Source organism: Mastigoproctus giganteus, chromosome 11, assembly GCF_048544385.1.
Source record: "Mastigoproctus giganteus isolate SK-2022 chromosome 11, ASM4854438v1, whole genome shotgun sequence".
NCBI classification, from domain to species: Eukaryota; Metazoa; Arthropoda; class Arachnida; order Uropygi; family Thelyphonidae; genus Mastigoproctus; species Mastigoproctus giganteus.
Window position 1 is genome coordinate 33,001,019 of NC_143585.1, and position 21,297 is coordinate 33,022,315.

Sequence of the window (21,297 nt, forward strand, 5' to 3'; positions counted from 1 at the left end):
CTACCATTTAAACTTTAATGGTTCTGTCTCACCTTTGGATTTTCAAGGAAAATCTCCGCTATCTGTGGTTAGCAGCACCACTCCTCTACTTCTGGGATGTTATACATGTTAACATAACTCTGTCAACCCTATTGATTAACCCTTCCAAAAGGTGTCATTCTACATTCATTAAAGTTAGGCAGATGAAATGTAACTATGAGCTACCCTTTTATTAATCAATCCGTATGATATTTCTGCACTCAGAATAAGTATTGCATTAACTACATGTATTCCAAAAGAATCCCCCCTTGACCATCATCTATATTTAGCTACAGTCCTTTGTATTACCTAATGGTACACAATGCCGTTAAGCACTTACTTCTGGTGAGCTGAATTCCTCAGCTAATACAAGGATTGGTCTTTGACTTTCTGCTCTGCATCAGGGTCCACCATCAGACTCAGATCGCTCTTCCTCAGCTCCGGAACTGCTATCATTTATCAGGGATACTATTCGCTTCGCCGATCATTCCTGGACATCATATCTTTAGTCACGATCCAGATTAGTCAGTAGGAGTCACTCCCTCTTACTTTATTTATCTCTGTAGGCTGCAGGGCAGTCCGGTGTTTTTCATAAGCATTATCTCTTTCCGTTTTCCTCCTAAATACATCTCTCTGCGGACACTTTCGGACTTCTGTGTTTCATCTCGAGCAGGTTCCCTTTACAGTAACCTAAACTATACTTCACTTAAACTTTCAAAACTTAGTTATCTCACCATATTTGGTTCTCCTGATGGATCACTTTCTGGGACTGTTTTCCAAGCCTACCTCAAAACAATTTTCATCAGACCCTTTCTCTTGAGCTCTTCCCTTTTTATTCCTCGAAATTACGTACCGCCCCTCCTTTTCTCAACCAATCATTTCTATCTCCCCATCATCATCATCTCCATTCTCATTTGCCTATTGCACATCACACTGCCTTGACCCATGACAGGAAAGTTGAGCTTTTTCCCGCGTAGAGGGGACTTTCGGTTTCCAGAAATTTCTCGAACTTTCTTTGTACATCCGGAAGCTCAGAATTTTTCCAGAACCATCCAGAAAACATCTGCGTCCATTTACTTGATTCGTCTCGTCTTATTATAAACTGACCACCATCCACACTCGGTTAACGGTAAACAAGGACCGCTCCCCACTGGTACCCCTATTGTAATGTCTGGCAGCAATTCATCTCCTGCCCTTCTATCCACTGACCCCCCCCCCCACTGCTTCGATCTCGCTATCTTCGCTTTCTCTTTCAAGTAGTGGGCGCTGATCCTTTATCTCTTTCTAATGTTTATTTTCACGGTATCCCTGCCCTTACATTAAATTTAACCTTCTCTTAAATTAAGGCGCATTTAGGGCTGGAGCCTCAAGCTGCGAACAAATTTGGACCATGTATATATAAAGTGCTTTAGCATCATAATACACAGCCATTTCTGAATAAACAGAAAATTTTTAAGGCAGCATCGTTTTAGGTTATATCTCATTGTGAATACCTTCACGAGTTGCCATGATATTGCACTACTTCGAATAAGTAACGCTTCACCTAAGGAGAAGACCAATGTTACTTATTCTCAGATAGCCACCACCCAGAAGGCACCGTTTCAGGACTATTTGGCCCTTCTTCAGTGAGTGGGTAGGTACCCAAGTGATGCAATGATGGCGAAAACAGTTATGAAGTATAACTCCACAATATGAGAGATGCCTGATGGTGTATGATGTATTTAGACTAAGGCGCATTTAGGGCTAGAGCCTCAAGCTGTGAACAATTGTGAAGGTATTCACAATATGAGATATAACCTAAAAAAGCTGCAAACAAATTTGGACTATGTATATATAAAGTGCTTTAGCATCATAATACACAGCCATTTCTGAATAAACAGAAAATTTTTAAGGCGGCATCGTTTTAGGTTATATCTCATATTGTGAATACCTTCACAATGAGTTGCCATGATATTGCACTACTTCGAATAAGTAACGCTTCACCTAAGGAGAAGACTAATGTTACTTATTCTCAGATAGGTACCACCACCCAGACGGCACCATTTCAGGGCTATTTGGCCCTTCTTCAGTGAGTGGGTAGGTACCCAAGTGTTACTTATTTGAAGTAGTGCAATATCATGGCAACTCGTCGTGAAGGTATTCACAATATGAGATATAACCTAAAACGATGCCGCCTTAAAAATTTTCTGTTTATTCAGAAATGGCTGTGTATTAAAATGCTAAAGCACTTTATATATACATAGTCCAAATTTGTTCGCAGCTTGAGGCTCTAGCCCTAAATGCGCCTTAGTCTAAATACATCATACACCATCAGGCATCTCTCATATTGTGGAGTTATACTTCATAACTGTTTTTGCCATCATTGCATCACTCGGGTACCCACCCACGGGTACCCACCCACCGAAGAAGGGCCAAATAGCCCTGAAACGGCACCAGGGGGAGCCTGATGATGTCCGGAGTTTCCAAGAATAGGCAACAACAGCCTTCTCCACTGGGGAAGCGTTGCCTATTCGAGGAGTTTTTGAGTGGTGTGAGTTGAAGGAGTTACTGTCCCTTTCATTCTTCTACACCGTTTCTTTTCCTCTTCCACTCCTACTATTACTTTCCCTCTACCTTTTTGCTTTTCTAAGTCTAATAGGGACCATTGGATAGTTGAGTTATTATCCCACACATATACAAAATAGCCCTGAAACAGTGCCGTCTGGGTGGTGGTATCTATCTGAGCATAAGTAACATTAGTCTTCTCCTTAGGTGAAGCGTTACTTATTCGAAGTAGTGCAATATCATGGCAACTCGTTGTGAAGGTATTCACAATATGAGATATAACCTAAAATGATGCCGCCTTAAAAATTCTGTTTATTCAGAAATGGCTGTGTATTATGATGCTAAAGCACTTTATATATACATAGTCCTTCTCTTAAATTAATTCCATTAGTGTGAGGCCCACTATCTTAAACAATATTTGTGACTTTAAGTGTTTTCTTGTAAGGTTTACAATATCACTATATCTAGCGTTCTTTCTTTAATTAATTCATCGTTCGAACAAGGTGACCTCGCTATTGATATTTAATTTAACTTGTAAGACTGTGTGTCTTACAGAAGACTGCTGTACAAATTGGAGCAGTATGGCATTAAGGGCAAGTTACTGCAATGGATAAAGGGATGGTTGAGTGCGAAATGGCAGAGAATGGTAATAAATAGACACTGCTCTATGTGGACTAATGTTATTAGTGAAGTCCCCCAGGGTTCAGTACTAGGTCCATTGCTGTTTTATGTATTTAACAATGATATCGATGAAGGTATATTAGACTTAATGTCCAAGTTTGCAGATGATACAAAGGTTGGCAGGGTTGTTAATAATAAAGTATGCTACTGCAACAGGATCTAGAAAAGTTAGATGGGTTGAGAAGTGACAACTGAAGTTTATACCATTGACAAATGCAAAGTACTGCATATCGGTAGCAGTAACCCAAGAGAAAGGTACCAAATCTGTGGTACTACACTCAGGAAGGTGGAGAATGAAAAAGACCTGGGGTTAATTGTGCATTCAGAGCAGGTCATGGGGTTTTGTCAATGATATATAGGAATTTTTCTAGCAGAGACAAGGAAGTGATTATCCCCTTGTACTGTTGTTGTTGTTATTATTTTGGTTTTTAGGAGCATTAGCAACTAAGGCCATATTGCTCCAGGATATGTGGTGGTCATTCCCTGACCTTTCTGCATCCTCCATATTTGGTGGTGACGGGCTCGAACCCTGGTCTAATGAAGAAGTGTGTGCTACGCACCTGGCTGTAGAGGCCCCCCCCCCTTTGTACAAGGCAATGGTCAGGCCACACCTTGGGTACTGTATACAGGTCTGGAGACCTCATTTTAGGAAAGATGTAGAGTTGCTAGAATGAGTACAGTGAAGGGCAACAAGATTTGTGAGAGGAACAAAGGAGTGTGCTTATGAAGAATGGCTTTAAGTCTGCAATTTGCAGCATCTGGAGACTAGGCACCTGTGAGGTGATCTGATTAAGGTGTATAAGGCCTTGAATAGTTTGAGCAGGCTCAATGCTGATGGGATACTTCTGCTTGCTTAGATTAAGAGCCTGCGGGGGCATAGATTCAAATTGAGGAAAGACAGTTGTAGAATACATGTGCAGAAGTTTGCCTTCAGCCAACGGGTAGTTGATTGCTGGAACAGATTTCCATCTGTCGTTGTGGAAGTTGATAGCTTAAATAAATTTAAGGTTGAACTAGACAAACATTTGGAGTGACCAAATGGGTCCATTGGATCCCTTGATGTAGACAGCTGCTGTACTTATTGATATAAACAAAGTTGATGTTCATCAGTATCTTCATCTTAATTCTTAATTAGGATGTATAGAAAAATTGTTGGGTGGTTCAGGAATAGGTAGTAATTCACCCCGAGGCACAGGATGAATTGCAGATGGTATACTTGGATATGTGACTGTATACTTTTTCTTCATTGTCATCCCTTTTATAATAAGAGGCACTATACAGAATGTTACTTGTCTGTGACATAATTTGTTGGCTTCCTCCATATTATGGGCACTGCAAAAGGCATAAAGCATTCCTTTCGATTCACCCACGCTTTGAGTTTTGAACAGGTAGTGCAGCACATGTGTGGAGTCCAGTTCTTGCCTTGGTTGCCTACTTTACACCCAGAGTAAAAGAAGTATGCTTTTTTATGGCTTGAAGCTAACATGACTTCTCCACATACTAAGTCATCTGGACTATTCACACAATTAGCATTGGTAGAGGTACATGATGCAAGAAAGCAACAGCCAAAAAAAAGAAAAAAAAGAAAAAAAAAACTGCCCATTTCACCCATCCATTCGCTCCAAACATTTGTCCACTTCTTCCTTGAATTTATTTAAGCTGTCCACTTCCACAACGACAGATGGAAGTTTGTTCCAGCAGTCAACTACCCGCTGGCTAAAGGCAAATTTCCGTACATCTATTCAACAAAAGTCTTTCCTCAATTTGAATCTATGACCACTCAGGTTCTTAATCTGAGCAAGCAGAAGTATCCCATTGGCATTGAGACTGCTCAAACCATACAAGGCCTTATTCACCTCAATCAGATCACCTCACAGGTGCCTAGTCTCCAGATGCTGCAACTTACAGAATTTAGGCCTCTCCAGGTATAAGAGGAAACATCTTTGTTCCTCTCACCAATCTTGTTGCCCTTCTCCATACTCGTTCTAGCAACTCTACATCCTTCCTAAAATGAGGCTTCCAGACTTGTACGTGGTACTCAAGGTGAGGCCTGACCATTGCCTTATACCAGGGGATAATCACCTCCTTACCCTTGCTAGGAAAATTCTTGTATATCATTGACAAGACCAATGGCCACATGGTGCTAGGAAGCCTATGGCTTATGCTGCACTAGCCAAAAAAAAAAAATAAATAAATAAAATAATAATAAGAAGAAAAATTTTAAAAATAAATAATTAGTAAAAGAAAAGGAAATAGACAACCTATGCATTTCCTCCTCCCATAGATCCTTTGACTGACCTTTGAATTTCCCCAAACTGTCAGCCTCCATCACCAATCCATGTAGGTAACTTATTCCAGTAATTTATAACTCGCTGGCTATAATAAAACTTCCTGCAATCCAGTCTAAACATCCCCCCTCCATAATTTATGGCCCCTAGTTCTAGAATCATTTATAGCTGTAAAAATTTCATCTTCTGGGCATTATGAGGCATATTAATCTTACACAACACAAATACTGTGCAAAAATTAGGACTCTCACAGAGAACAACCATTAACTGAGAACAAATCACCCAGTACCTAGCCGTATGCAAGGATTACTGAGAGTTGAAGATGCATTTGAGGCGACAACAACTTATCACGTGATGCAGAGTGAAGCAACAATTGTCGATCATATGATGATAAAAGTTTGGTGGTACTGAAACTGCATTGTTGCCATGCGTTTTGCCCAGAGCTGTAGTTGATAATGAAGAGTAACTCACTAATGTGAGATCCCAACTGTAATTCAAAAACAAGAGGCAATCAACAAATTTTAATGTGATTTTAGTGTTCAGCAGCATAAAATCAGTCAAGGTTGGGTATTTTCATTTTCGTAACATTGTGTGTGTTGACTAGCAAAATTTACAAAAATAAAACACATTTTGGTGAGCACATAAAACTATATCAGTCTATATTTTGGTATGCACTTTATCCTCCTTATCAAGCTATATATGAACTTTATTTAATAAATTCAACTTAGACTGATCTGTTACTGATCTGTTCACTGAAAATCCAAAAAGCACCAATCTTCATGTTGTGAAGTTGGTATACTTGAAACTCTGTACCTCCACTATTTTTTGAGAGGAATATATATATCTGATTCATTAGATTTTAATAAGAGAAAACAATGCATAAATTTAAGAAAGGAGTAAAAAAGAAAAAAAGATTTTAAATATTGATCAAATTTATGGCACTAAAAGTGACCATAACTACTTAATGTTATTAATATATAAAGGATGTCTGTAATTTAGCCAAAGTGCTATGATGACTTTGGACAAGGTTACCTATAGGCAGGCCAAGTATTGAGTCGCCCACAGAAACTCAAACATTTAAAAAAAAAATTAAGTGTGAAAAACAGTCAGGATGTCAACTCTACATTTCATCAATAAAAACTGTTGAATGTATGCACTTATTGCTGGCTAAGTCATATAAAATTCTCTATACTAGTAAAGTGTTAAAATTTATAAATCTATATATAGCAATAAATGTAGCAGATGTACACATTGTTTACATAAATTTTATATGTACTCATTGTGAAAAAAATTGAGGTTATATTGCCTTAATAAGAAACTGAACCTTACATCTTTATTCTGTCAAAACATTAATGGAATTCTTACCTGACTAAGTATATAAAAAGTTTCTTTTTGTTCTGAAGCTGAAAAATAAGTACATCAGTTTTTTAAATAATTGATCATTTAATATTAGATTGTTTTCATTAATAAATTCACATATCAACTGATACTGAACAATCACAAACATTTTTTATTCTAATAAAAATCATGTTTAGAAAAAATTCTGAAAGTTGGAAAATAATTTGCTTTTTTTCAGTGGAACCAAGAATATCCAGAGTGAAATCACACTTGACGTAGAAAAAATATATAGAAAGCAAAACTTCATACTGTTGATTCGGATATAATGTAGGCCAGCCTAAGCTGACATCTATCCCTCACAAAGAAAAAATCAGCTACAGCATTGATTTTGAAAATGTGTGGCATGCCCTCTGGGTGGAAGATGAAGGACACAAATTTAGTTATTCAAGATGAAGAGGATTGCAATGAAAATGCTTCTAAGTTACAGAGGGTGCCACTACATAAAGTCTGTATTCTCTTCTGTAGCACATTCACACTAATGACTAATAGCTAAATAATAGACTAATAGCCTAATGACTCTGATGAGTACAATGAACAATTATGCAGAGAAATAGTGGGCCAGTAAATCAGAATGTCTTGTAATGGGGGATTTTAACTTTCCAGATATTGACTGGAACTTGTCGATTGGTCACTTGCACGCTAGCAAGACTTTTGTGGATTTATTGAAGGATTTTTTTTCTACAGCAACATGTTCGAGTGGCAACCAGAGGGGGTAATACTCTTGATCTGATCATCAGCAGTGATTATTCATGCATTAAGAATTTGCAGATAAAGGAACCACTAGGTGACAGTGATCACAGTGTACTGATGTGGGATTTGCTTAAAGATGTAACTACCATCAAGGTTAAAGGGAAGGATTTTTGTTTTCATAAAGGTGACTACAGTGGTCTCAGGCAGTTTTAAATTCTGTACAGTGGGATCAACTGATGTTAAAAACAATGATTTCTAAGTGGGAAGCCTTCAGGGAATTAATCTTGGAAGCTATAGGCCTAAATGGATGTCAGATGAATAATGAGGCTCCTGACAGAGAAGAAAAATGCGAGATGCATATAAATTATGCAGGTGACACAGAAGCTTATGGCAGATATAAGCTAGTCTGTAATCAAGTCACAAAGGAGGTTAGGTTAGCAAAGGCTGATTATGAGAAATCCTTGGCAAAGGATGCAAACAAAAACAACAAAGACTTCTTTACTTATGTAAACTCTAGAAGGTAGGGGATGAATCAGATTGGTCCACTTGATGTTGGTGGTTCGACTGTTGATGATCCTGCTCAAATAGCTGACAATCTGAATGAGTATTTTGCATCTACATTAACACATGAGGAATTATGTAAGGGAAGGGAGGATAGAAGTTTACTAAACCCTAACAGGGAGCTAAACGATTTTGTGATTTTGTAATAATGGAGAGCAAAGTGGAGGAGGAACTGTTGAAGTTAACATAAAAAAAGGCACCTGGAGCAAATGGAATCTATCCAGTTATATTGAAGGAGGCAGTGAGGGAAGTAAGCAAACCCTCAGCCATAATTATGAGAGCATCTTTAGATTCAGGGGAGGTCCCATGGACTGGAGATGTGCAAATGTATCCCCAATTCACAGGGGGGGTCCAAAGGTTGATACAAATAATTATAGACCTGTTAGTTTAACTTTTGTTCTAGGGAAAATAATGGAGTCACTGTTAAAGCAGTGATGCAGGATCACCTAGACAAGACTGAAGTAATAGTTCTGACACAGCATGGGTTTGTTAAGGGGAAGTCATGCCTGACCAATTTGACTGGATACTACGATGTAGTCACAAAAGAACTGGATGCAAAACATAATTTTGATTTCATGTACTTGGATTTCAAGAAAGCTTTTGATACTGTTGCACATGGCAGACTTCTGTACAAATTAAAGTGGTATGGCATTAAGGGCAAGTTGCTGCAATAGATAAAGAGACGGTTGAGTTGGAGATGGCAGAGAATGGTAATAAATGGACACTGCTCTACGTGGACTAATGTTATTAGTGGAGTCCCCCAGGGTTTGGTGCTCGGCCCATTGGATGAAAAGAAAAAGGGAAAGAGTGGAGCCCAAAAAAGAACAATGAAGAAAGCAAAAGAACAAGCAGTCAATAAATTACCTAAATTAGATCATTTCTTCATACCTCCAACTTAACAGGAGGACAGTGGGGGGGATATGCCCAATGTATACGAACATTTAGCCATATAGAGTGGTCAAAAGTTTAGTTGATTAATTTCAGTTCAAGTCATTATCAAAACAGCAATCGACATACAAAATTGTGTTTGTTTATTATTGCTATTTGTATTGAAAATATAAAGTTTAAAATTAAATTAATAAAATTTTTAGTTAAAAATGGATGAAAAGAAAAAGGGAAAGAGTGGAGCCCAAAAAAGAACAATGAAGAAAGCAAAAGAACAAGCAGTCAATAAATTACCTAAATTAGATCATTTCTTCATACCTCCAACTTAACAGGAGGACAGTGGGGGGGATATGCCCAATGTATACGAACATTTAGCCATATAGAGTGGTCAAAAGTTTAGTTGATTAATTTCAGTTCAAGTCATTATCAAAACAGTAATCGACATACAAAATTGTGTTTGTTTATTATTGCTATTTGTATTGAAAATATAAAGTTTAAAATTAAATTAATAAAATTTTTAGTTAAAAATGGATGAAAAGAAAAAGGGAAAGAGTGGAGCCCAAAAAAGAACAATGAAGAAAGCAAAAGAACAAGCAGTCAATAAATTACCTAAATTAGATCACATTTCTTTACAAAACACAGTAATAAATTATGTCCAGAAAAAGGTAAAGAAAAGACCAGTATTGAATCGGAAAATGCTGCTGGTGTAAATATATCTGTGGATCATTTAAATCAAACAGGGTCATCAAGCGAAAACAATTCAACAATAATAGATATTCCTTCGTCAGAATATTAGTATTAAATGCACTGCACCATTTATTCCCTCAAGCGATCTTGGAGAATACATGGACATCAACATTTCGGATGAAACAAAAAGAAACATAAGTTTGTCAACTCAGAAACTAAAGGACCATTTCCAAGGGATCTTGAACAACAAAATAGAAGTTTTAGTGACATGTACTACTATTCTACTTCAACTTATGGTCCAGTTCCTCGCTTGTGGCTGTGCTACTCTGGACTACGAGATTGAAAAAAATCTATCTTTTTGGATAAAATCTCAGTGTTTCTCAACATCATATCGAGGTACGTGTGCTATACATGAATTGTGGCAAAGAATACAATTTTGATAAAGATCGTGAGGAACAAGTAAGATACAGATCCTCATTTTGGAAAATGGTACTAGAACGGTTATTTTGGATAACGCTTATGTTGGCTAAAAATTCTGGAACAAGATCTAGAAAAGTTTAGCAGATGGGCTGAGAGGTGGCAACTGAAGTTTAACATTGACAAGTACTGCATATGGTAAGCAGTACTTGCCAAATCCCAGAATAACGTATCAACTATGTGTGACACTGACAGTGGTAGAGAATGAAAAGGACCTGGGGGTAATTGTGCAGGCAGATATGAAGTTTTCTGAGCAGTGCAGACTGTCTGCAAGAGTAGCTCATGTTGTCTTGTCAATGATATATAGAAATTTTTCTAGCAGGGATAAAGAGGTGATTACCCCCTTTTATAAGGTGATGGTCAGGGCCACACCTTGAATACTGCATTCAGGTCTGGGGGCCTCATTTTAGGAAGGATGTAGAATTGCTAGAACAAGTACAGAGAAGGGCAACAAGATTGGTGAGAGGAACAAAAGGGTTCACTTACTATGAGAGGCTTAAATTCTGTAAGTTGCAGCATCTGGAGACTAGGCACCTGCGAGGTGATCTGATTGAGGTGAACGAGTCCTTGTTGTTATTTGGTTTTTAGGAGCATTATCAACTAAGGCCATATTGCTCCAGGGATATGTGGTGGTCATTCCCTGACCTTTCCGCATCCTCCGTATTTGGTGGTCACGGGCTTGAACCCCAGTGTAATCAAGAAGCGTGTGTTAATCACTGCTGCTTCTGCCCACCTGGCTACGAAGGTGCCTACAAGTCTTTGTATGGTTTGAGCAGTCTCAATACTGATGGGATACTTCCGCTTGCTCAGATTAAGAACTTGAGGGGGCACAGATTCAAATTGAGAAAAGACACTTGTAAAATAGATGTGTGGAAGTTTGTCTTTAGCTAGCAGCGAGTTGATTGCTGGAATAGACTTCCATTTGTTGTGGAAGTTGATAGCTTAAATAAATTAAATAAAATAAAAGGCTGAACTGGACAAACATTGGGAGTGACCAGATGGGTGAAATGGGAAGTTTTTTTTTTTTTTTTTACTGATGCTCTATAAGCTTACTTTCTTGCATTATATGTCTCACCTAATGCTAATTAACAGAGAAAATTTCTAGAAACAGATCTTATCTAAAGATAATAACTCTAGATTCACTTCTCCCCTACCTTGCTTCAACTAGATGCAATAAAAAAAAATATCTATGAAATGTTAACTTCAAACGGGCAACTGGCAAGCGTAAACATTTGTGTCTGAGAGTGTAACTAGCTGGCATACATTGTTATGGGAAAATTTAGTGAACAACACTTTCTTATCCCTTTCTCAACTACAAAATACCAAGAACTTCTAATGAAATACCAAGTGTGTATGAACAGACGAATAGCTTGATATACTGTGAAATTCATTTATGTTGTTTATAGCCTAAATAGTTACCGCTTTAAAAAAAGAAAAATTCAAATTGTGTGTGTGTGTGTGTGTGTGTGTGTGTGTGTGTGTGTGTGTGTGTGTGTGTGTGTGTGTGTGTGTGTGTGTGTAAAATGTAGATTTTAATTAAAACACCCATTTCTGGGAAAACATTATGTTGTGTTACTTGACAGATACCTGTCAGAAAAAACAAATCTCCTTTTTTCTGTAACAACACAGAAAAGTGTACTTCTCCCTTTTAAAATTAAAACTTTATATTATGACTCTTTATTATTAAAAATTTAGGAATGCTCCACATTCTGCAATTTTTAATTGGATTTCATGAAGCATCACCATTTGACTCTGTATGGCACTGGTATATCACACAGTTTGATGAAAAAAGCACATGCCTGATACATTTCATTCTTATTACACCTTGTTAATTTATAACATCAAGGGATATTGGGAAGGAAAGTAAGCTTTGTGGTATTCATTAAATATAAACAAATCATTGCTGCAACCCAGGGTGTGGTTCTAAAGTATTATATGTAGATGCAAATGCATATACCACAAATCAAGCCCATAAAGCTACTACAAAAATTGTTAACAAACTGTTCAGCTGATCGACTGCAATAAAACAGTTACAATGAAGTATAAGTGGAAATCATTTATTTATGTCTCTGATTCCCAACAAGTGTTTGTAGAGTTCTAGGGATTCATGAAGATGACACTGGGGATTCAAAGGTTCTTGAAGGTAGTACTGATTATCCAAATAGACTGATTTGTGTTACCTAGTGATCAGTACACTCAATGGATAATTGATGACAACAACTATAAAACACAACTAAGGAATGTTAATCCTGTGTTACCTGAGTGATATAAAACTTTTTTTCCCCTTTTTCCTTTCCTCTATTATTTCTCTGAATTTGGGAGAGAGACAAATTCTCTCATATGCCTTTTCTTGCTTATTATCTCTTAAGTGACAGTTTTAATTTACTGATTGTGAGAGGTTCACTATTTATTCCAAGTCTAACAGACACCATGAGAAATTCCTATGTTTTGTAATGTTAATTGCTAATTTGAATGTAAACAGATGTAATAAGAAAATGTTCCTTAATGAACAGGAAAACAGATGAATAAGAGGAGGATTCTGGTACAATGGACACTTATAATTAGAAATTAAAAATTTTGAAATTTTTTCATCTCAACTTTTGATCCCACAAATGTAGCAGAAAGAAAATGAACTGAAGATAGAATAGCTGTGGAGTAGGATTTCAAATAATGAAGAAAGAAAGAAATTTTGTTAATCAATTAAATAAAAAGAAGTTTCAATTTAACATTTATGCAGTATTTTACATTTATCAATAGTAACCCTGCTTCAGTCTCGTAGCCCCTCCAGAACCTTATGGCACCAACTCCCCATGACAATTAACTAATTATTTCTATAATTTTTACTCTAACTACAAAATTGAAACTCTCAACATATATAAAAAGAAGTGTTTTCTTTGATTTCTCAACTTTAAATTCAGAAAAATCTATTAATTAACATGTACAAAAATGTACAATCAAGTATGCATTTTGCTAATTATTCCTGAGAAAAAACTGTCAGGCATTGGCCTTGATTATATAACACTGCATTCATTTGAATTTCCTGCATGTGCACTCTGCTGCTGGCTAAAATGAATCAACTTACACGCAGCAGTGACTGATGTGGAAGGTGCCATCATTCACATGAACAGCGTCATTGCTAGGGTGATACAGGGAGAGGGGGAAAAAATGCACGCAACTGTTTCTTGGTATAAGAAACAGCCAAAAGAATTGCAATGAATTGTTTTTGAAAAACAAAAAGATTGTACTTCCCTTCTTCAATGTGCATTGCATCTATTAGTAGATGCAATGCACATTGTATTAGTAGATGCAATGTGCATTGCATCTACTAATACAAAATCAAGGAAATTCATCTGTTGGAAGTTGCACTGGAAATGGGAAAAGCTGATAACACTACAATGTGCATTTGATAAAAAAAAAAAAAATACCTTTGCTTTATTGTAATTGTTTTAGGCAACAATATTCGTACAGCACATTTTCTGGATGTATATTTTATCTTTAACAAAATTTACAGAAAATATTTCTATTGATAGCCGCATTATAAATGAATTTGTTATTGTGTGGGTAGTGGAGAACCTTTTCTGCTTCTAACGTGTACTTCTCAATAATCCCTCTGGAAATAAACACAAGTGAGCTGCATTAAAAATTTCAAACATCACTGTATAGCTTGTCCTTGAATGCAAATGACTATGGTTATTTTCGACTGACTGGATGTTTTCGCCACATACAGATGTCTTATTGTGGAAAGTTCCTTGCGGTAAAATCAATCATTTGTAGTCCTTTATTGTACCTAAAGTAATTCGCTATGGTGTGCGAATGGAATTGGTTTTTGCTCCTAATTAATGTAAGCACTTTCCAATTTTCCCAAAGCAGATCATCTGAACACAATCCATCTTAGAAGACAATAAAAGAATTGATAATTGGCGGTAGGTGTCATCTGGACAGCATCCAAACAAACCAAAGAAATTCTGTTTATACTCCGGGATGACTACACGGTCAGAGGAGTTCACAAGATAGAGAGAATACAAGAAACAGCATCGCATTTACAGTCACAGTCTTGATTGTGTGAAATAACCTTCCCAGAGTAAAACAAAATAAGAGATAGGGAGTAAATCTATTTTTCAATTGGGTATATCTTTCTATTGCAGCCCAGAACAGGAAATGCCGACTTCATAACAGCATATGTCACTGGATGCTGAATTTTTTTGGATTGTGTACTAAAAATGAATTTTTCCCTTGAAACTTTGTGATAACATCAAATGCACACCAAGGAAATATTGAAATATTTTCTAATGATTCAAATAAGTATTTTGCAAACAATTCATTATCCATAACATTATTTGTATTGTTTGTTAACAATACACAGAATGATAACAATGCACATTCCAAAAAACAATGCACATTCCAAAAAACAATGCATTATCGCAGTGGATGATTTTTTCTTGTTCTTTTGCACACCAGTTTTCGAAGTTTATAATGCAGTTATCCATAGAAATATTTTCTTGAAAGTCCATTAGATCAAATATACATCCAGAAAATGTGCTGTACTGATATTGTTCTTAAAAACAATTACAATAAAGCAAACTTTTTTTTTAATCAAATGTGCATTGTAGTGTTATCAGTTTTACACCAGGCTCAGGAAAAGTGACAGATTTCTGCCAATGGAGATGCTCCAAAACGTCCAAGATATGGATGCTGACTACAAGAAATTCATTGGGGACAAAGCCTACAGAAGACGTATCATCAGGGATCAAGCTCTCATCTTCAACTGAGTGACTGTCACTATTTTTCCTTGATTGGTTTGCTGATATTGTAAAAAAAAAAAAATCTGTTTTCATGTGTTTACAACTTAATTTTTTGTTTTTAGAGTTTTAGTTTGTCTTTATGTTAAAATCCTAGCATTTTTGCTGTTATGGGCATTGCATCAGGCATACATATAAAATTTACTTAATATCACTGATTGCAATAAAGATATTACAATTACCAGTTTTTCCCATTTCCAGTGGCTTGCAACAGATGAATTTCTTGATTTTGTGTTAGTAGATGTGATACACATTGTAGAAAGAAAGTACAGTCTTTATCCTGTTTCAAAAACAATTGTTGCAATTCTTTCAGTTTTTCTTATGCTAAGAAGCAGTTGTATGCATTTTTTTTTTTTTTTGCCTTCATAAAGCTTTATGAAGAACTGTGACAATGCCAAAGCAATCACAGCCAAGTGAAAACATAACACCCTTTTGTAAACAGAGGGAGAGCACGCACTGGAAAAACAAATGAAAGGAGTATTGTATTTCATGAGCACTAGGCTAATTTGGGCAGGGAAAGCAAAAATAATTGAAAAAGCCTTAAAAATGCACACTTGATAGTAGTACATTTTTTTGTCCTTTGCATGATAATCAATATAAATTTCTGAAATTTGAAGTGGGGAAATTAAAGAAAACAGTTCTGGCTCCAGCTGTAACAAGTTTCAGCTCTATGGATAGAGTAAAAATGATACAATTTATTAGTTGAAACTTGAACCGCATGAAAATGACTCGAGTAGACCAAGACAGCATTAAACTTGAATTGCCATTTCTCAGCATATCTGCACTTTTCTAGGTCCTGCTGCATAGAATTTTTGTAATATGCCTTCACTTGTCTGACCTCCTGTGTTACTTGATTACAGATTAGTTAATACCTACATAGGCTTCTGTGTTACCCAATAAGTTATATCCACTTTTCTTCTCTGCAACGAGTTTCATCAGTTCATCCGACGTCCATTTTTGCCTACATCTTAAAGAGCATCTCTTAGGTAGTATGAAAACCCTAGTAGCTTTTTGATTAATTCCTTCCAATGCTTCCCATTTAGAATTTAAAACTCAGTTGATCCCACTGTATAGAATTTAAAACTCAGTTGATTTCACTGTATAGAATTTAAGAACTGTCTGAGACCACTGTAGTCACCTTTATGAATGCAAAAACCCCTCCCTTTACCCTTGATGGTAATTACATCTTTAAGTAAAGTCCAAATCAATACTCTATGATCACTGCCAGTGGTTCTTTTATCTGCAGATTCTTAATGCACAAATCATCACTGCCAATAATCACATCAAGAGTATCGTTCCCTCTTGTTGCCTCTCTAACATGCTGCTCTAGAAAACAGTCATCCAATAAATCCACAAAGTCTTGCTCGTCTGTGAGTGCCCAAACCCCACAAGTTCCAGTCAATATCTGGAAAGTTAAAGTCCCCCATTATAAAACATTATGATAAGTTCTGGTCCACCCTATTACTCTGTACAGTTGTTCATTGTACTCATCACAGTTATTAGGGCTATAACACACTACTACTCTCATTTTTCCTTTCCCAGTGCTTATGTCACACCAAACTGACTCAACATTACACTGGCCACCCATGTCAACTGGATGCACTGCTTCAGATTTTATGTGCTTCTAAACTAACAGCATAACCCTTCCTATCATGTCTGTCCTTTCTGTATGCATTGTAATCCCCATATTCAAATTCTGCATCCCTTATATCTGAGTGACACCATGACTCTGAAATCTCAACAATGACTGCATTTGATGTTTTGACCAGCATTTCAAATTCATCAAATCTATCATAGAGGTTATTACTCTTTTCATAGTTAATTCATGAAATTTATTTACTATACTCCTGGCATTGGTGTACATGCAAGTATACATACACTAGTTCTTACTCTTAGTTATTCTAACACAGTCCATGTATTTACTTGTTTCATGATGACTGGGGATTTCAAAAACTGCTTGAAATCCCAGGACCTTACTTTCAAGGCTGCTGCTTATTCCAAATAGAAGCAGTGCAAGAATCACTTTCACCTCTGCCTATGGCTATTGTTAATCTATCAGTCTGTGTACCCCCCCCCCTCAAGCTAGCAGTTTTCCAACCCACCTAACACTGACTCAATAGCATCAGCAAATATTCTTGAACTTTCTAATTAAGTGTATTCCATCCTTGTAGAATCAATCTCTCCAGTTAACAAGCACAGACCAGGCTGAGAAAAATTCTACACCATTAACCTTGCATTCTCCAAGGCCAAATTAATTGACAAGGCTCTCACCATATACTGCCTATCATGTCCTATCATGTCTGGGCAGAATTGCATTTTCAAATATAATGGCTTCTGACTTTTTTCAACATTGCCCCGTACTTGTTAAGTAAGTATGCAGATCTCCTACTCTTAATGTCTTTAGTGCCAATGTGCACAACAATATCACCTTTTGTGCCCTTAAAAGATGGTATCTATTCTATAATGTCATCAACTTTTGCCCTTGGAAGACATATAACTAAACTCTAATAAAGCGCTTTTGTTATCGTTCCTCAAAAAAGTTTACAATATAAATGGCAGCAAATTGAGATTACATTAAAATCCTTCATTAGATTAGGAGCTGGCTGAAGAAGAAAAGACAAATGGTGATCATAATGGGCATTCTTCACAGTCAACCAGAATAGGAAGTGGGCTTTGTTCAGGGATGGTTGCTAAGGGTCCCCCTCTTGTTTCTCATCTTCTTTGAAACTGAGAAGGGAAGATGGAGAAAACTGCGAAGTTTTCTGGTGATCTGCAGTTTTGAAGGGGGTTAATGGACAGAACATGCCTATAATTCTTCAAAATAAGTTGGACTGGCCGAAAATATGGTCTGAAAAACTGCAACTAAACTTTAATGCTGCTAAATGTAAAGAACAGAAAACCAAGTGTAACTTTCAGACTAGGGATGGAGTTAAAAGTAATTCAGGATAAGAAAAAAAAAAAAGCATTACGATACAATTTTTCTATTTAGCATAAACAATCAGCAAGAAAGACATTACTACTGGCAACATGATGCAAGGAAGTAAATCTTATACAGTAGCAACAAAAGGGGGAAAAAAAAAATTACCCACTTCCATAACACTAGGTGAAAGTTTATTCCAACAATCAATTACTCTTTAGCTGGAATAAAGAAAGAATAAAGATGCCATCAGCATTTAGTTTTCTTAATCCTTTTAAAGTCTTGAACACTTCAATTAGGTCACCATACATGCCTGGGTTTCCAGAGAGAATAATTTATAGAAACTTAGTTTTTCTTGGTTTTTAAATCTATTGTTCAAAAATTTCACTCATCATCCAAGTTTTTTTTTGTTGTAGTCCAACTCTAACGACTTTACTCCTTTGAAACATCAGGGTTGTTTACTTTTGCCTATTACCAAAAGCTTCAGTTTTTCATTATCAGCCATATTTGGACCAACCAAGAATGTAATTCTCTCCTTACTATTTTAACCACCTAAACATTTATCATCTTTAAAAGTCAGTGTCTTGTTCGGCAAAAATTTAAAAAATATTCTAGTTCAATTTGTTAACTTGTGACAGATAATTGGAAAACCTTTTTATCACTGTCTGAGACCAGCTTGCATAACATTGAATGTCTTTGGGCTCATAGTTCTCCATAATTTTTTCAAACTAATTTTTTCTTTCCGATGGGTACAGTCTTTTTGAATTACAACTGCACTTTCACCAGAAATAACTTTTTCCAGTAAGCCTTTTAAATTTGTCCAGCCAACTAGAACTGGCTTGGAATTATTTTATGTCACAGAAAAAATGTGTACTCAATAGCATTTTCTTTTATTAATGGCCCTGATATCAGCATGTTTTGGTCTTGAATCAACTTCACCCACTTGTAAACAACTTCATCTCTACATCTTCATACAGGCATAATTTCACATGCTTCTGACTGGATCCCATTTCCTCAAACAGTTTGAGAATCAAAAACACTGTCTTTCAGAAAGGTTAACACACTACTTGGCAGGGATACCAAATTTTAAAGCGATTTTTTTTTTTTTCACACCCCAATCTACACTATTAAGCACTTCCACTTTTCCACTACACTCAAGGATTTCCTTTTAGACATTGTAAGGTTACTTGCACAGCAGCTAAAACAAAACTGATTTAGGGACCACTCGTACCTATCATGTAAACAGGTGAAATTGACTGAAAGTGTGGATTACTCATTTCTGCCAAACAACAGATGAATTTCCGGGATAAAGAAAAATCACTCTCTCCTAATTCTCTAATATGGTGCTTATAGTAGAAAACAGGTTGACTAGAGCCAATGTCAGCATCAGGAATATGCTTTAATCTTTGCCAATGGCTGTGGGTACATAGATTGCAGTTGACCAGTGCAACTTCTTGGTATAGTAGACACGGTCGCGCATAAAACCTATACAATCACTGCCACCTTGTTTTTAAGGTGGTTTATAGGTTTTACAGGCACCACTAAATTGTGGAATGTTTTAGCTCTTAAAATCTAAAGGGATTAATTTTAATCCTTTTAGCTCTTAATTCCTGCTTTCTACAGAATCAGCTCTACTGCCTAAAGGCCAGAGTTGTGAATAATGCATATGCAGGCGTCTCAAACTCAGTTCATTATATGGAAATTTCTTCATTATACGGAAACAATTTTCAATGTAATGACCAAGTGGAAATCAAAAAAAATTCGCTAAATAGAAAAATTCACTACATGGAAGTTTGTTAAAGAGAGGTCTGTCTGTATATGCTATCATAATTATTCTTTGTATCCAGTTCTTTGTGATGAACTGTGCTGTGGTTTACCATATTGTTGCATTCCTATCAAGGTGATCTTGCATTACTTATGACAATCGACTCCATTATTTTCTCTGACACACAGAAAGTCAAACTACCAGGGCTTGTAATTACCCACTTCACCCTTTAAACCACTATGAGTAAGATATACATTGAGACATCTCCGTACTACAGTGACTTCCGAATCTAAGGATTCTCTCTTAATTATGGCTAATAGTTTACTTACCTCTTTTGCTGCTTCTTTTATTATAATAATTGGATAGATTCTGTCAGCACCCCCCAACACTTTTCATTTATCTTTCCATTATAAAATCATCCAACTCCCAAATCCATATTTGACAGACTTCTGCTAACTCTGTCTCTAAAAGTTGTGTCAATGTAGATACAACGATACAAAATATTTATTAGATTTCAGTAACCTATGCAGATTCATCAATGCCATCTATATCCAAGTAGACCAAAGTTATTCACTGTTTTTTTTTCTAGTGTTAACATATCAGAAGAATTTCATGCTACTTTTCGTTGCAATCTTAGTCAAAGACTTCTCATAAGCTGTCTTAGCTTGCCTAATGTGCTTGATTGACTTAATTGGTTGTCAATTAAGTCAATCAGGACTTAAGTCAATCAGGACTTAATTGACAATCCTGATTGACAAAGTAGAACTTAGGACTTAACCAATACAAGGTCCTTTCAATGATTTATTGAATCTTTTGAAGTACTGTAAAAAAAGAGACAAAATTTGGTGAGCTAACTAATTTTGTCTCCCATAACTTAGAAGATGCAGATTGTGAAGAGTGTCAACTAAAGACACTTTAGGAGATATCAATTAGATACTTAAGGGAGATTTGAGTGCACAGACAGTCCTCGTATAACACATGTTTACACTACATGAATTCGATCATACATGATTTATAAATAGGGGAATGATATCGTATATAACACAAACTGAATTCACTTATGCACGATTCACCTTTGTTTTTACAAGAAATGGCAGTCGACTGCGGAATCACCCCAACTGAACGCAACACGATAGGAATGAAGAGGATTCTGAAAATGTATTTGTTTTTTTATATCAGTGAAAGGGAAATACATTTCACCATAATAACGTAAAAACCCACACAATTCCAGCTATCGTATTATCGCATTTGCAATTAGATCGAATTTACTACCTATTTACACAGATTCCACTAGCAGAAACGCAACTGAAAATTGCTTTAATTGTTTTATGGTAGTGACCTCCAGAAATGTGGTTTAGTAAAATGTAAATTTAGTAAAAAGGTGTTAATAGTGTCTCTGCCTTTACGGTGTTGTTTATTCAGTTGCTACACGCATGCAGCTTTGTTTGTGTATCAAGTGTGCTTCCTCATTTTGTAACTGTGCTTTATTCCCTAAAAATGAGTAAAATACTTAAAAGGTGTGAAAAGAAGGCATCCTGGTGAAGACACTACAGATTCAGAGAGAAAAAGAAAAGCAATATCGATAGA

General features: G+C 36.3%; 1 protein-coding gene across 3 annotated transcripts in view; it reads right to left on the minus strand.

Annotated features, from left to right (window-relative positions):
- Positions 1-21,297, minus strand: part of LOC150077873 (WD repeat-containing protein 91) — a 217,373-nt gene that overhangs the window by 113,353 nt on the left and 82,723 nt on the right. For all 3 annotated transcript variants that reach the window (XM_090384218.1, XM_090384217.1, XM_090384216.1), the window contains exon 9: positions 6,897-6,934. In XM_090384218.1, the coding sequence (XP_090240344.1) occupies positions 6,897-6,934 (38 nt within the window). The remainder of the gene's footprint in view (positions 1-6,896; positions 6,935-21,297) is intronic.